Source organism: Pristis pectinata, chromosome X (assembly GCF_009764475.1).
Source record: "Pristis pectinata isolate sPriPec2 chromosome X, sPriPec2.1.pri, whole genome shotgun sequence".
In the NCBI taxonomy this organism is placed as follows: Eukaryota; Metazoa; Chordata; class Chondrichthyes; order Rhinopristiformes; family Pristidae; genus Pristis; species Pristis pectinata.
Genome location: NC_067450.1, coordinates 10103375 through 10121426, shown reverse-complemented (window position 1 = coordinate 10121426; position 18052 = coordinate 10103375). Strand labels below are relative to the sequence as shown.

Sequence of the window (18052 nt, the reverse complement as noted above, 5' to 3'; positions counted from 1 at the left end):
ATCCACTGGAATCATTTATGTACAGGAAACATTCATTGCAAAATCTTGAAAGGATTGTGGAGGAGTACACTACCTAGATCTGTGCAGTTATGGATGAATGGTTGGTTACGCTGGAGTTTTACATAGTGTGGTAACTCCAATGGACCTACAGTGGTAGCCCCAGGGTGCAGACCGTTGGCACATTTGGGACATTTCTCATGGATGTGCTTACTACCACTTTAGAGATCTAAGGCTCAATCCTTAAAGATGCTCATTTACCACCTTCAGTTAACATGGAGATCGGATACAGGCAATCTTAAAGGATTTGCAGATTTTAAAGATGCCTGAATTCTATTCTCACATTAGTGGACATTGAGAGAATGCAAATGTGCAGGTAGCAGTTAAAGAGATGATTGGGTCATATTGATCCAAGCTATCAAGATGAGTAACAGTAGGTATGCCAGAAAGTAGATAAGACTGAGACCAAGGCCAAGCTTCTGGAGTCCATGCCACATAGAGGTCACTCTATGCCACTGCAATTACAACAGCCTGACTATGGAACTCACCACCAGACCATACGTGTACTCCTTTCGAGAGGGAATCAATGAGGAGGAGATGAGGTAGGCCAGGTGTTCTACCCCAACAAACTCCAGGCACAAAGTACAATTTTCACAATATACATAATGGTTGGAATAAAATCACTGGATTTAATTTGTACATTCTGCCGTGTGTTTATTTGTCTTTAGTTAAAGTTAAACGTGATCGAGGATTCTGGTTGGGAGTAGATAATATTTGAGTACTGGAGAGTACAACTGCAGTTGGTTTAGCGATGCTTCACTAATATATGTGGATGGCAATTTTATTACATGGAACAGTACTGGTACTTACTGAAAGACATCTTGAATTCATGTTTATACACCGGGCTTCCTTGCTGCCCAGCTAGTTCTGTGGCTGCGTCTTAGACTGCTGTATTGCCATGGCTTTGACATTCTGTTCTTCCATGCAGAGCAAGAAAAAGAAACTTGCATTTATGTTGCTCCTCTTCCATGTCCCCAATTGTTTCATTGCTAATAAATTATTTCTAAGATGGACTCACTGTTGTTTTGTAACCAAATGCGGCAGGCAATTTTGCATACAGTGTGATCGCACAAGCGGCAAATGAGAATTATGATCACCTAATCTGCTCTTGAACTGGTTGGCTGGAATTAATATTGGCTAAGAAACCAGGAGAACTCCATGCTTTTCATTGAATGGATCCTTTGTATCCACCAGAATAGTCAGTACTCTACTGAAGAGGCAAATTAGGCTATAAACAAGTGGCGTTTATAGATATGATCTTCTGATTCAGAAAACAGAATGTTATCATCTGAGCCAAGCTGACAGAGCAAAGTCACGTAGTATTTTTTGGTTATTCATGAGATGTTATAAGGTATCACCTGATCAGCTAAGATATTTGAAACACCACTTTACGATCCCTTAAAATAGTATTTTCTATAAGTGCCCTGGCTTGCAGCAGTGCCTTCATTGTACCTGTGACTCCACTGTTGTATATATTAGTGCATGGATGTCATGAACCTTGGCTGCAGAGAGTTCTCTTGGTCTCCCAGGAGCCATTCTTTTTTTTCCTCTTTCCACTTCAAGTAAAGATGGCACAGGTGATTGCCTTAAAGTGAAGATGTCTTGACAGTTGCTGAGGAACCAAGTATTCACCTGCATCACTTGGTGCTCGGGCTGCACACCAGCTGGACTCTGATGGAATAAAATCCTTTTCATCACTGACTCTTGAGTTCTTGGAAATCCAGCAGATATATAGAATTCTGATGCCTTGTTGCATTGCTGGTGTTGGTTTTGGTCATAGCCAAAGTAATGAGTGGCTAACACTGTTGAATAATGCGTGTGTTTGTTGATGTGCTGTGGCTACATCAACAAATAAGCTTGACCTTCAGCTATTCCCAGGCCTTGACTAGAAGGACCAAAACACGTGAAAGTTTGATGACCTTGGACACTTTTATGGTAACTGACAATATAACAGGATAGTTGCCTGATTCCAAAAGTCCTCATTGAGGAGATGATATTGGCTGCGTCTTAGCCTCACAGCTGACCCTCGGACAACTTTGTCAGTGCTCTTCAATTATTTCTGGGTTATTGTGCCGAAGTTGGGAACCCAGAATGATTTTCTTCTTGTGGGCTATCTTGCATCCCAGACTGGTCCTCCTCAGCTAATTAAGTTCAGGTGATGTACTGGTTCCAATGTATGTGCTGCCCTAAACAGCTGCAGTTGTACCTCTGTTCTGTAGCAACTCAGTAAAATGAAATAGGGGTGGGAACACACTTTATGTGTGAAATGGCTGCCTCAACAAATGGTGTGTAGAATTTAAGAACCAACTTTGTGGATTTTAACCAGGTTTACTCACAAGTTCACTGCTGTAACACCAAGTAGCCATCTCAGCCCAGTGCAAAGACTGGTTGTGTGTTGTATCATCAGACTCCTGAAATTATCAATGCCAACATATCACCAGGAGAGAGATGATAACAGCAACACCATCAGTCATTTCCAGACTTATATAAATGAAAAAATAGTGCATCAAAGTACACTCTGATTTGTAATCTCCATTTTTCTTTTTCTTCCAGGGTGAGCCTGGAAAACAAGGAGCTCCTGGTTCTGCTGGTGACAGAGGACCCCCTGGCCCAGTTGGTCCACCCGGTCTTACTGGTCCTTCTGGTGAACCTGGACGTGAGGTTTGTAAATCTTTCATACTACAATTCTGTAATTATATTTTTCTGTGTTCTTTTGTAATTCTGACTGCTCTCTATTCTCCCAACAGGGCAATCCTGGTGCTGATGGTCCTCCTGGTCGCGATGGTGCAACTGGTATGAAGGTATGGTGAATAATTTGTACATTAACACTGAAGAGGATTAGTAAGTTACTCATAAATAAATTCAAAAATGTAAGTGCTCCAAATGACATCTCATTGAAGATCAGGACTAACATTGTTTACAAACTAGAGCTCCCTCTATCCTATTGATCTTCCCGAATCCTAATTTCAGAAATGCAGCCTGCAATGGACCTGGGTGAGGTTAGAGCCAAATAACACCTAGAATCTGAGTAAAACAGAATTTTCATTGGTCTGTGTTTCAAATGCCACACTTGATTATAACTGAGACCCTCTCAACAGTTAAGAATTGACTAGCCAGGTAGTTGAAGGGTAGGGTATTATGGAGATAGGAAAGACACATGAGATTAAAATTACTAATCATATGAAGGCTGAAGACCAAGATGGATTGGTTAGACCAGTAACCTGTTTCCATGTTGTTGTTTCTAAATAATTCTATGCAATGCTCCAAGAATGCCTGAAACTCATATTATGGAGGTCCCTGACATTCCACAGAAGTGAAGCATTTTCATGTCCTCAGGGTGGTGGAAATCTAATCTCCAAGGACAAAGATAATCAACTAACATATTGCACCACTCACCACCTCAATTCAAATGCTTAAACACCTAAATATTGAATGTAAGCAAACAATGTTGCATCCTTGTTCCTTCCAACCAAAGGACAGTAGTTGCCCACAAAACTCCTGCTACTGTGTGGAAGTGTAATAAGATGTGCAAATCTATGAAGTTGGGTGCTGTCAACAAAGTCGGTAAAATGAGAGAAAAATTATGAGAAGTGACTAAAAGCTGGCAAACAGATACCTAGTAACCTACTATAAACGATTAAGTGCAATACTAAAACAGAAGATTAAAAGGTAACAGATAAATGGTTTTATTCATTGATAAATTAAATCTCCTACAAACATTATTAACATTATTTTCTGATTTTCTTAAATATTCCAGTTCTTTTGCTTCGCTTCACTTCACTGAATTGAACTGTGATATCTGTTGAGTTCACTTTTATAAATATGTATAGGTAATGCCAATGCCAAAGCAAGGAAACAGTTCACATTCAGACTGTATGTTTGTGCTCAGACTCCGGGAAATGGACATGCGCAGTTATTACCAGTTACATACAGATGGGTGTGTACCAGTTATTATAGGTCAGAAAGGAAAGGGCATGTACCCAGTTACTACCAGTCACAGAGAGAGTTTTGCATGTACCCATTTTTTCAGTCAGCGAAATGGGTATATACCTATTAATACCAATGACAGAGAGATTGGTGTGTACCCTGTTATTACTAGTCACAGAGGGATGGGTGTACACTGTTATTGTCAGTCACAGAGAGATGGACGTGTACTCAGTTATGACTAATAACAAAGGGATGGGTGTACCAGTTTTTACCAGGGAAAGAAAGGGATTTATGGGTACCCAGTTAGTACCAGTCACAGGGAGATTGGTGTTTACCCAGTTATTACCAGAGACAGAGGGGAATGGGTACCAGTCATGGAAAGATGGGGGTGTACAGTTATTACCAGTGGCTCAGAGATGGGTGTGTACAATTATTCCAGTCACAGTGAGATTTATGTGTACCCAGTTATTACCAGTCTGAGTGTGACGGGCATGTACCAGTTACTACCAGTCAGTGAGATGGGCGTGATCCTAGTCATTACCAGTCACAGAAAGGGATGGGCATGTACCAGTTATTACCAGTCTCAGAGAGATGGGTGTTTATCAGTTATTACCAGTGACTGAGAGACGGGCATGTACCCCGTTATTACCAGTCACAGTGAGATTTGTGTGTACAATGGAGAATGGGCGTATACAGTTCTTACCATTCACAGTGAGATGGGTGTGTACCAGTTATTACTAGTCACAGTAAGGGTGGGTGTGCACCAAGTACTACCAGTCACACAGGATTGGCATGTGTCCTGTTATTATTACACGCATCAGCAAATGGGCATGTATCCAGTTATTACCAGTCATAGAGGGTTGGACTCACACCCAGTCATTAACAGTTATAGTACTTACCCATATTCAAGATATTTAATATGTTTATTGGAGCTTTGCGTGACATCAGATGTTAGAGCCAAATAGGATCGAGCGTTGAAAGGCCATGTGGACTATTGTGTCTTTGCCTGCTGTTTACCACCTATAACTAATTCCACTTCCCTACTTTCCCCCAACTGCCCTGGATCCTTCTCTGCTCAAATATTCATCCACTTGTCCCTTAAAAGTGGCCTCAGCTTCAACCATTCCCTCTGGTAAAGCATTCCATGTTCCAACAGCCCTCTACACGAGGCAATGAAAGCTCCTACTAAAAAAAAATTCAGTTTCAAGTGTTCTTCTGTTGATTGGTGAATGGTTGGTGATGACTTTGTGTTTCTTCCTAACAGGGTGAGCGAGGTCAGACTGGTCCTGCTGGTGCCCCTGGTGCTCCTGGTGCCCCTGGTGCTCCAGGTCCTGTTGGCCCAACTGGCAAACAAGGAAACAGAGGTGAACCTGTAAGTAGCTGTGGCTTCAGAACATCTATACTATTTAACTTACAGTAGCTGTTCAATAATATGTAAAACTGGCTGCACAGATCACAAAGATTTTAAATACTGAATTGTTAAATTGTTTACATTTAAGTTACTTACATAGCAAGAATATAGCAATCTTTGTATTGACCATTTATTCTGGTTGTATTTTATTAACAACTAATGAAATTATTTTCCTTTGATTTAGGGTGCTCAAGGTCCAATGGGTCCTTCTGGCCCTGCTGGTGCTCGTGGTATGCCTGTGAGTAATCTTTGTAATTTAATATTTTCTATAATTATGTGGTGGGTTTGTTCAGTCAATCAGGTTGAATATGGTAAAAGCTTGGGTTAAAAATTTAGGTTTAATTTTAATGGGAAAGAGCAATCTTATTGCGTCAGGAATTGCACCATGCTGAGGTAATGCTAGTCACTGAAGAAATAAGGTCGTGTTTCAGAGCTTCCTATTTCAGTATTAGCACAAAATTGCTTCACAGAAAGATATTTTGGGAAGATGGAATACATCTTTTCACCATCCAGAGGAAAGCTCCAATCCTACAATGGTGTGGGTACCTCACTTTTAACTAATGTCCAGACAATCTTAGTGAAGTTTATGGGAGAGTGTTTGAGCACAAGCCCATTAAAAAGATATAGGCATTTTGAATAACATTGAAGTATAATATCTTATTTTTATGCCTTGATTAAGATAATGCCCAATTCAGTTTCACCAAAACACGTGAAATCACATTGTCATGTTGTCATTTCAGGAATACATAATGGTGTTTCTATTTGTAAAACATTGATACAGTTTTAGCTCAAAATGAGAGCCTCATTCCAGCAGTGGGACTTGATGACAAGCCTGTTTTAACCTTCTGAATTTAATCTCCTCTTCAGGGTCCTCAAGGTCCTCGTGGTGACAAGGGTGAAGCTGGTGAAGCAGGTGAAAGAGGACAGAAAGGTCACAGAGGCTTCACTGGTCTGCAAGGTCTACCTGGACCTCCTGTGAGTATTTCTAACACAGAAGCAATACAGTTAAGACAACTAGACTGTAAACCTATTGGAAACAAATCACTTTCATTTTGCGGAGGGTCCTACATGTTATCTAATCTATCATCCTGTTTGTAACAGTACAAACATTTGCATTTATATTGCATCTCATCATATGCTGGAAAAACTTCAAAACACTTCACATTCAATGAATTATTTCGAAGTTAGACAACCAAATTGCAATCAGCAAAATCCCACAAACATTAAATGAAAATAATAGCCACAAAAATTGTTTTTGGAGAAATTTGTTAGGACACCAGGAGAACTCTCTTGATCATCTTTTGATACTGCCACAGGATTAGCAATGTATCTGAAGAGGCAGGCAGGGCTTTGATTTTAATGAGGCAGAAATTCGTTGTTGGTGACACCACCTTAGCTGTGAGAACATCATTTTTTATATCCAACTGATAAAAGGAATCAAGACCACCTGACACTTAGTTGGTAAAGCCAGTGTGTAACAGAGCCAAACCAGAAGGACCCAGTCTCAACAACTCTTCTGTATTAAGTTCAGTTATTTGGGGCTTAACAGTTGGATCCTGTGTACTATCCTGTGATCCTACACTGTGAAGTTCAAGTCTGGATATAAGTTATAGACAGGATTGAGTTTTGTTGGAAAGTCTGCTTAACCCCATCCTCACTCTCCACATTCACTGCCTCAAGGATTGGCATCTAGTTGAGAAGTTCGAGGGTATCCTTCACCTATAGAACCATATTGCAACAAGGGTGGAAGAGGCAAAATTAAAGGAGAATATTAAGAAATTGGTTATTACTTTTGTTAAGGATGAATGTAATACCTGAAGTTGGCATATGTTCAGCATCGAGATTGCAAATGCTGATGCTGGAATCTGCAGCAAAAAACAAATTGCTGAAGGAACTCAGAGGGCTTAGCAGCATCTGTGAGGGTAAAGGAATTGTCAACATTTTGTTTAGCAATAGCTTGGTGATGGATTCCATCCCACTGGAAATGCCCTGCACCTTCTCATTACAGCAGTGACCACCTGTACACACCCTTGTCTTCTCCAAAGTTGTTAGGAACACAGGATTAGTTTCTGTTTACTAGGCTGAAGGAGTCAATGGCCTTCTGTGGCCATGGTATCATTGTACTCTACTCTAACTTAATAGTGTAGTTGATAGACAAAAGTTCAAATCTAGTGTCATGTTGACCATAAGATTACCAGATTGTCTTAGAAAAAACATTCTGATTCACTGATGACCTTCAGAGAGGAAAATCTGTTGTCCTTACACAGTGACCCCACACCCACAGCAATGTAACTGACTCTGAGCAGTCCTCCAAAATAGCTCAGCAGGCCACTCAATTCAAGGGTAGTTAGGGAGGGATTGGCATTAACTGCGGGTCTTTGCAGTGATAGCCTGTGCATGGATGAAAAGATAAACATTGTGGGTTGTAAAACTATAAACATTTATTTTTGGATGCAAGTTTTTTTTCTGCAATTCCTCAAGATTTATTTGCATTTTTATTATTTTCTCCCTCATTTTAAAAGAACCCTAAAACAGGAACAATTATTAAGGTCAAAAAGCCAACCTCTTAGTTAATAGATCAACCTGCCTCCTATCTACCCCTCATTACATCCTCTCATCCTTCCTCCAAAACACATCAATTTGCCTCTTGCCCTTATTGGCATCTTGACCTGTCCTCACTTGCACTGTAAATTTCAAGAGAGGACAATAGGTTGGATCCTGTCCAAATTCTACCCACCGCCCAGCTGGGTTATGAGAGTTTGAACCTCTTAAATGTGAGACTGTGCTCACATATCAGAGAATGTCTTGCTGTTTACCTGGTATTCACCATTGTGTGTAGTTCACTCTATTAACATATTTATTGTGAATATGTAACATTTATGGTTTCTTTCTTTTCCAGGGCCCTGCTGGTGATCAAGGTGCTGTTGGTGCTGCTGGTCCTGCTGGTCCTAGAGTGAGTATTAACCTTCAGTTTTGCATTAGATTTTCTTTAAGCAAAACACAATGCAGAAAATACATCTCCAGAGCAGAAATTATGGGTAAAGACTGGTAAGGATGTACAGTACCACAACATACACTCTCCAAATATCACTATTTTTAAATGCTATCCCAATGTAGCTCCTCAAGATCAAAGCTTGTCCAAAACATGCAACTCATTTCAGATTAAAAACTGATGTTATCTTGAATTTGTACTATTTAGTGGATATGGTAGCTTGGTGATTGTGGTCCTGGTAAAGCAATATGGAGATGCCAAGTTAAAAATCACACAAAGACAAGTACTAAAATCTGGTCACTAGTGGCCTGGTATCAGGAAAATTCACCATGTACACTGCCCAAGTGTTGCAATATCATAACTGGATCATTTGGGGCTAGGATTATACCACCCCTACCTGGTCTGGTGTACGTGTGACTCCAGTGTCACAGTCAGGATCTTTGAAATGGCTCAGCTATAAAAACCATTAGTATTGACAACTTGGGACAAGCAAGGCAGTCTTACCGGTATCACCCTCATAATGAGAACAATACAAATAAAATCTTGAAAACAACAATCCATTGTATTGGTCTTCACCCCATCTAAGTAATATTGAAGATGTTTAATCTGCATTATATTGTACTATATACTATAATCAGATACAATATATTACATAATATGACTTAACCCCACAATTCTTTTTGCACCTTGAATCCTGGTCTCTTGTTCTCTCCTGATTTTAATCACTACAGCATTGGCAGCTATACCTAGACTCTAAATTCTAGAATTCTCTCTCTTAAAACTCCACTTTACTACCTTTCTTACCCCCTCAGCCACTTGAAATGTTCCTCTTTGGCAAGCTTTTGACCTTCTATCCTGGTATCTGTGGTTTGGTATTAAATTTTTAATTTGATAACATTCGCACTAAGTGCATTGGGACATTTCTATCTGAAGTTTACATTCTCACCCAATCCCCATATCCCACAATTTGCCTAGTATTCAAAAATCTATTGATCCCAGCCTTGAATTTACTCAACCACTCACCATCCGCAACTGCCTGACGTAGAGAATTCCAAAAGTTTTCTCCAAGAAACTTCTCCTCACCCGAGTCCCAAATTGTATCCTTGTATCCCTCGACAGTGTCCACTAGTCCTAGACTCTCCAGTCTAGGACTTGTATTCTCCTTACATCTTACTATCATACATAGATTTGTATCGCTAGCAAACTTGTATATATTAGACTTTGTCCTTTCATTTCACTCATTAATATAGGTTGATCTCTCTTTCATAAAACCAAGTGGATGCTGCGTAATAATAAACAATTTTCTAATGATCTATTCCTACCTCTTTAATAACAGATTCTAGTATTTTCATGACAGCTGACTGGCCTGAAGTTCTCAGTTTTCTTTCTCCGTCCTTTCACAAGTAGTCGTGTAACGCGTGTCACTTTCTAATCCATATTCCAGGGAACTTTGGAAGATTACCAGTGATGCACCTGTTATCAGTACAGCCATTTTCCTTTCAGCTCTAGGATGCAGTCGTCTATCTGGTCCAGGAGATAGATTTGTTGGCTTTTAGTCCCTTTAATTTCTCCAGTACTTTCCCTTTACTCATATTGATTAAGTTCTTTGCTGTCATTGGATCCTTGTTGCCCAGGAGTTCTAGTACATTCTTTATGACTTCTAATGTGAACACAAAGGCAAAATACTTGTTTAATATCTCAACCATTTCCTTATTCCATATTATAATTTTGTTTTCCCTTTTCCCATGAGATCACTAATTAACCTCTCATTTCACAAAACAAGATCTAAAATGGCCTGTTCTGTAACTGGCTCCATGACATTTTGCTCCAGAAACTCCTGAATGGGTTCTATAAACCCATCTTCCACATTACTTTTGTCCATTTTATGAAGATTAAAGATGCATTAATTATTGTATTACCCTTTCCTGCAGGCTCCTGTTATTTCTTGAATAATAGTCTAACTGTGTAACTGATATTGGTTACTTTGTAAGCCAGTTTCTAGTCCCTTCTTATCTCCTAATTCTTCACATCTTGATTGTACCTTCAAGGCAGGATCATTCTCTATTATTGCCGTTTGACCATTCTTCATCTATCAGTGCTAGCACCCTCCCTGTTTTTCTTTTTGACTGTCCGTTCTGAATGTCAACTATGCTGGAATAGTTAGTTCTCACATCTTAGACACCATGCACATTTCCTTGATTTAACCTCGTTCACCAATGCATTTTGATTTTTAAACCCTCTACCCCGTACTGTCACACCTGCTTATACTATTACCCAAATTGCTATTTTGTTCCCTGGCCTTGACCTATTTAAATTTATAAGTTTCTGATCCCCTGAACCTTCACCCAATATCCCTTCACACCAATTCCACCACCACCGACCACCCCCCAACACACACACGCACATTTTTTTGAAGTTTAAAACCTACTTTTCTGCTTGGCCAGGAGCTGACTGCCCACCCAGTTTAAGAGGGTTCATCTGTACAGAATAGCTCTGTCTTAGTACTGGTGACAGTGTCCCATGAATGGGAACCTTTGTCTTCCACACCATTGTTTAAGCCACACAATCAAAGCTTTGACTCTTGACCAGTTTTGTGCCTGGCAAAGGAAATAATCCAGAGATTACCCCCCCTGTGGTCCTGTGTTTTAGTTTTGACCCCAGCCCCTCAAACTCTCAGCTGAGTTTATCTGTGCCATCGGTACCTACTTGGGTCACAACAAATGGATTCACCCCCCTCCCGTTACATCCTTCCCTCATTGTGAGGAGATATCCTTAAGCCTTAAGTAGTTGTTGCTTATCTATTAATGATTTTGTTTTGATTTGGTTTGTAACTGTGTTTGTTGCCTTCCATTTCAGGGTCCCCCTGGTCCCGTTGGGCCACCTGGTAAGGATGGTTCTAATGGTCTGCCTGGTCCCATTGGCCCACCTGGTCCTCGTGGTCGCTCTGGTGAAACTGGCCCAGCTGTGAGTATCATTGCCATCTCCCACCCACGCTCCATGTCAGGCACATTTGATGTCCTTGATTGTAGTCTCTTTAACTTAATTTTACATGGGAAATATTACACCTAGTGTTGTAAGTAACATAATTTGCAAGTTTATAACATGAAAAAGTAAATTAAAAAGTAACAAAAGAATAAGTAGAACTAAATATAACCAAGTCAACACTCATCCTTCTTACTGTTGAAATGAAGACACCTCCCACTGATTCTTTCTCTAGCTCCTTTGGAATCTCTCCCTGAGTAACTGTAACAGGTTTTAATGCTGCAATGGATGTTCCCCAACAGGGTCCTCCTGGTAGTGCTGGTCCACCTGGTCCTCCTGGCCCACCAGGACCTGGCATCGATATGTCTGCCTTTGCTGGCCTGTCACAACCTGAGAAAGCTCCTGATCCACTCCGATACTTCCGGGCTGACCAGGCTGCTCCATTCCTTCGCCAACATGATGCAGAGGTTGATGCCACTCTGAAATCCCTCAACAACCAAATTGAAAACATTCGTAGCCCAGAAGGAAGCAAGAAGAACCCAGCCCGTACCTGCCGAGACCTGAAACTTTGTCACTCAGACTGGAAGAGTGGTAGGTAGACGTGAATATTAGGAATGACACCAGTATGTTGGCCTATAGTATCATGGTAAAAGGAGATTCAATCCTGTCCAACTTACTTAAAATGTATCAGCTCAATTTTTGCTGAATTCAGCTACTCACTGTAGTTTAGCAAATCAGTGCCCCATTGCATTTCAAATACCTGTTTTTTTCCATTGTCAGTCTCAGTGTACTTTCTGTTCACCAGTTTCATTGGAACACATGTTTAGCTTTGTTTTAAATTGTCTTCTTCTAAATAACACTTTAATTAATGAAAATGGGAATTTCAATGGGCGAGTTTTGTAGATCACAGCAAATGTACTCTGATTTTATCACAGGTGATTACTGGATCGATCCTAACCAGGGCTGCACACTTGACGCCATCAAGGTCTTCTGCAACATGGAAACTGGTGAGACCTGCGTCTATCCCAATCCAGCAAGTATTCCACGCAAGAACTGGTGGACAAGCAAGGGCAAAGACAAGAAGCATGTATGGTTCGGTGAGACAATGAATGGTGGTTTCCATGTAAGTTCCTTCATAATCATTGATTATAAAATGAGAGATTAAGAACATAGATCACCTATAGAGTTAGTAACTCTCCTTTATACTGAGAGAAAATCCTGTCAACCAGCTGACCAATTTCAGCAATGCATACAACAATAAGGTAACATTAAACCATTTAGCTACAGTAAGCTAATCGTCCCTCTTTGGTTGTCCCAACTCCAGTGACCTCTTTCTTATTGTAATTCTTCAGTCTCTGCTAAAGTCACCCAACAGATCAATGTATTGGATGAGTAATTTAATAATGTCAACCAATAAGCCACATACAGTCCCCAGGTCTGTGCTGACTTGCCTGATCTCAGTGTGAGCACTGGTTTTAGCACTTGGGTATCCTTGTACCCTTTGATCAGGGAGGGATAAAGTGGTTGGAGTTCATTTTATTCAAATCTATCTCCCAACAGTCTTACTTTCAGGTACTGTTTAATACTAAGACTTGCTGATGCTCTTCTCTCCAACATCCTTTGCTGAACTCCATTCATAGTTACATGGGGATTTGTCCACGTTTTCTCGGAATACCCAATTCCTCTTTTAGCAGCTGCAGATTTTCAAACATGTCTATAATACAATAAATATCTGAAGTGGATTTTGCTTTAGAAATCCATGCTACTCTTATTTACTATTAATGTGGGAGAACTGAGTTTCTCCCTCTCTAACTGCAGGTGGTGCTGAGGTCAACTGTAGTGCCCTGTCTGAGACAGCTAGCAAATATGACAGTGGACTTAATTTAGATCCTTCCTGATCTGTATTTGTTCAGCTAATCTGGCATTCTTAAGTATGATGAACATTTTTGCAATTCTTCAGTGTCTTAAGCCTTCCTTTCCCTTCTCTTATAGTTCAGCTACGGTGATGGCAGTCTAACAGCCAATACTGCTGCCATCCAGATGACTTTCTTGCGTCTGCTGTCCACTGAGGCTTCCCAGAACATCACCTATCACTGCAAGAACAGCATTGCCTATATGGACAGAGCTACAGGCAACCTGAAAAAGGCCCTCTTATTGCAAGGTTCCAATGACATTGAAATCAGAGCTGAAGGAAACAGCAGGTTCACATACACTGTCCTGGAGGATGGCTGCACGGTACGTTTTTGGAATTTGTATCTCGGAGAGACAATATTAAATAGGATTATGGTACAGGAAAGACATCAATTGGTTTTCTCTGGGATGTGGTATGGAACTTCTGGTTTAACATTTACAGAATAAGAATTGACAAGCCAATTAGCTTGAGTGATAGGAAATTGCAGCCTCATCCTGGGGAGGGGAAGCTACATCTGAATGTAATCTAGTAATTACAGTTGCTGTACTGGGGAAATCATGCATTACTTTGGACAGGTTGCAAGATGGATTGTTTCATGATGGCAAAGCACTACAAAATTGAAAATAGTGTGGAAAGAAGTTAGTTGGGCATCCTGCTAATTTGCAAAGGATGTTCAATCTAAAATGCAAACTGATAGAAAACAATGATGACCAAGACTCTGAATATCCTCCCACTTTGGTTGTTAGAGAAACTCTGATAAAGGTAAACCAGAGTAAACATGAGGAAGGGAATAATTATTGTTAATTAATGTTTGAAAAAGAAAAACTGATTCCAATCACTGCATTTAAGTTGAACACCATCAGTACTGGAGAGATTTAGTTTCACTTGTATTGTGAATTTACAACTAAAATATATATATATTATACTTTTTCAGAAACATACTGGGAAGTGGGGCAAGACAGTCATTGAATACAGATCACAGAAAACAACCCGTCTGCCTATTGTGGATGTCGCACCTTTGGATATTGGTGGTTCAGATCAGGAATTTGGTGTTGACATTGGCGCAGTCTGCTTCTTGTAAAATAATAAGGACCTCAGTACTTTCCAATCACTTCTAGGACTTCTGCACTGAATGGCTGATCCAATCCATCACTCCATTCATCCACACGCTTACATTTTGGACTTCATGGCCTAGCTGGACAGACGGTGAAAACGGTTAATTTATTTATTGTTTTCCTGTAAGATCTTCAGGTCAGGCGAAAGTGTTTACTGATATCTGTTGAAGGCCCTCCCTTGGATTGTACCAGCACAGGTATTACTAATATTCATGCCGTACCAGTCTGTAAAAAGGTTACTAGCAGGAGACTGTGTAAAATATAAAAATGGTGCTATGTTGTAAAACCAGTCTGTAACATGGAGAACAATTGATATAAAAAATGTGGAAAGTACAAGTTGATCTGGGCTTTTTTTTTGTGGATTTTTTTTTTTTTTTTTGCAGACTTAAGAGATTCTAACTGCTCCAGTATCTAACTTTGCCTGCCCTCTTTTTCTATCAAGATGAAGGAAGTTTGGAACACAATCTAGAACTTCCCCAGTTTAAGCTACCTCACACTAATGATCTTGAAGGGACTAAACACACAGTAGTAGGAACAGAAGCTGGGATGGGGGGAGAAAAGTCCAAATACTCTCCCATTTCCAATTTAACTCAAAAAGGTACTTTTTTTGGCTTCTGGTTCCTCCTCCTGTGACAGTTTAGTGAACTAGAGGGATCCAGTCAAGATTTGATGGTGCTGAATAAAATGATTCCGAAGCTGCCATTTGCTGTGTTACAGATTTGTAACACCCACTTAACATCCAGTCATTTTTTTCTAAATAACAAAATCAGTATTGCAGCAAAAAATTCTACATGGATGATGTGTGGTCTCATCTCCAACCAAATCTTGTGAAAACCACAATTTTTTCCCCTATGTTTTCCAAAGTTAGGCATGTGGATAAAATTAATCCTTTTTTTCTCCTATGACCTATTTTCTCCCTAACTCCATGTATCTCTAGCTTTTGTGCAATCTTTTTTCTTGTAACTAGAGGGGGGGGAAAAAAAAAGAGGTAGGCTTTTTTTGGGGGGGGGGGGCAAAACAAACCAAGGATATGTACTATTTTGTATATGTAAAATAGTTCAAATGTTTTTAAATATTCTGCAATACTGGTTTGAAGCATGGTAGATTAGAACATTCCCATCACAACACTAATGATCTTGTTCCTTGTGAAAAGCTTCTGTCACTTTGTACTTTTTTCTCAACCCACTACCCCTCCTCAACAGCAATAAAGATAGAAAGCTTTTCTATTAAAAAAACACATTTGTTTTGAATTTTTTTTATTTGTATTAAGTCCATCCTATGATGTATCTTTGTTGAAATGTTTATCTATTCTGGGATATTTCATGACAGAAAAAATGAAACAACACAAATAAAACTTAATTAAAAAAAGTACCCACCATGGTTTCAGCTGTTTTTTGATCCAAAGGTTACTCACCATGCCCTACAATCAGGGCTGTTGCCAGGACAGACCAAGAGAGACATGGTCCTTTAAGTTCCTGACCAAACTTTTTTCTTACTTTTTTTAAAAAAAAAGAAAATTCCACCTCCTAAAGCTCATTGGGTATCAGTAACCTCTCCCCTTCCCAAGGGAGGGTCTCCATGTATCAACCTAAAGTGAGTGTCATTGGGTAGGTCTTTTCCTCACCCAACGCCACTGAAGATGACGGAACAGCAAACCATTGCACAAACACTGACTGATTATCCCATTGAAACAAACTGCAGTACCCTAACTGTCCTGTCAGAAAATATCTGCTACCTTAGCAGAAACTAGGAGGAAACTTTGGTGGGTATGGCCATCACCAACCATCAGGTGTTGGAGGAGCTCCACACCAAATTCAACAAGATTTTATCATTAAGGGCCATGGTATTTGGTACATAAAGAATTCAATTGTAACCTAACCTGCCTGCCTAGCAGCTGGACAAAAATCAAGTGTAATGCTAATTTAACACCCCATTCATATTTACTCTCCACTGTGACAAGGTGTAAAAGCAGCACTCTCCCCAACCCCATGGGATTCCCAACCAGTGAATTCCATTAAAACTCCCCTCAGTTTAATTAATAGTTATAGAGTGACCACATGAATTAAAAGATGTATTTGTGAATAACCTTAAGATAAAACTTAAGGATTTTAGAAATTACAGGATCTCGTGTATAAACTTCTGTTTACAACTAGTGATAGTCCACCATTTCTGTAAACGAATCCCATAATAAAATTGTAACTGTCAAAAGGCTTCAGATCCTGCATTGCACCATGCTGTAACACTCTGGCCCAGATTTTACCATCTTACTTGCTTCAATCTTGACTGGTTCATTTGAGTACAGCCATTGTTCCCACAGAAGGGAAGGGAAGGGCTTGGCAAACTGGAGAGTCTCAGGAACCCGATGCTGACCAATTATATGGTAGGTAATTTCACCACCTTCTCACCTGGGGCACAATGAACACTGTGAGGGAAGCAAAATAATTATTTAAAACACCATGTGATTTGATTGGTGTAATAATATTTGTAAATGTTGTACCAGAGATGATGATCTGGGATAATTAGCTACCAAAATAATTATGTATTTTCCAGGTAATTAATTAATAACAGAACAAATTCTATCAGCTTTCCGGCTATTAGTTATGAAAGTGCTCAGACCAAGGTTAAGAATAAGCAAGATTACAAGAGGTAGGTACTGAATGACCATTAGACCTCTGGCCTAATCTTTCAGTCTCCCATATCTCAAAATAACCCAAGATCACATCAATATCTTACTGCCAATCTTGGTGCTGTCCCTATTTAATCATCTACTACTCTAGGATTTTATCAGTGTATACTCAGGCCGATTAGCTGTTCAATTCCTGAACTCGAGGGCAAATGGGCAGCCATTCTACAAGTAAGTAAGTGAGCCTGGCTCTTTATCACTGTATGTATTTACAAAATGTATGGCCCAATTTCAGGAGTTATATTTCAAAGACACAAGTAAATTCCACAAAATTGTATTGTTAATTTTTTAGTATTTAAGTATAGACTGCTGTGTTTCGTATTGAACCCAAGACATCAGGTTGGGTTCATAAAAAGGTGGCAGAAGTAGGAGTAAAAATACTGTCTGAATTAATGACTATTCAACTGGGGAAATCCTCTTCTGCTCAGTTTTAAGAGCAAAAGTATCAGGTTATCCATTGCCAGCAGGAATGATGAATAGCTGATCACACAACCATACATTACAAACTAAAATGACTTGCAGAAATTCTATTTTGTCAAAAGAGGAACGCAACCCTTTGTTTCCTGCCACTTTAAGACCCTAACCAGCAAGGCATGATGCATACAATAGAGCAAAGAAAGGGGAGTCCAACAGCCCCAAGGATACTCTCTTCAGAGAAACTGCAATGCTTAGCAAATAACTGAGCAGTGAAATAACTGTCCAAAACACCCATATTTGCAATTGGGTTCTCAAAGTAACTGATAGATTCAAGAAAGGGTCAGTGTAATTCTCCTTAGCAGCTTCCATACAAGCAACTGCTTCAAGCATTTTTAAAAACAAGCATAATACTCTTTGAATCCATCAGCCAGGGTGAGCAGTGCAAGAGCAAAAGCTATTGTGCAACTTCTTGCCTTTTGAATGATTTGCATACAGCTATGCAGTTCTCACACAGCCCAAAACAGTTATTACAGTGAACTCTTGCTTCAAATTGCAA

The 18052-nt window shown here is 39.8% G+C and overlaps 1 protein-coding gene and 1 long non-coding RNA gene across 2 annotated transcripts in view; one reads left to right on the top strand and one right to left on the bottom strand.

Moving 5' to 3' along the window:
* The window catches only part of LOC127566863 (collagen alpha-1(II) chain-like), an 82435-nt gene extending 66178 nt beyond the window's left edge, over positions 1-16257 (top strand). The window contains 11 exon segments of the mRNA XM_052009361.1: positions 2611-2718; positions 2805-2858; positions 5249-5356; positions 5580-5633; positions 6263-6370; positions 8295-8348; positions 11244-11351; positions 11672-11960; positions 12305-12492; positions 13362-13604; positions 14216-16257. Coding sequence (XP_051865321.1) covers positions 2611-2718; positions 2805-2858; positions 5249-5356; positions 5580-5633; positions 6263-6370; positions 8295-8348; positions 11244-11351; positions 11672-11960; positions 12305-12492; positions 13362-13604; positions 14216-14362 — 1461 coding nt within the window. The 3' untranslated portion in view covers positions 14363-16257.
* Positions 5197-14326, bottom strand: LOC127566864 (uncharacterized). Its single transcript, XR_007955803.1, has 3 exons — positions 14298-14326; positions 9710-10047; positions 5197-5327 (listed from the first exon to the last, which is right to left on the bottom strand). It is a non-coding gene; the product is annotated as an uncharacterized LOC127566864 (long non-coding RNA).
* Positions 16258-18052: the final 1795 nt, after the last annotated feature.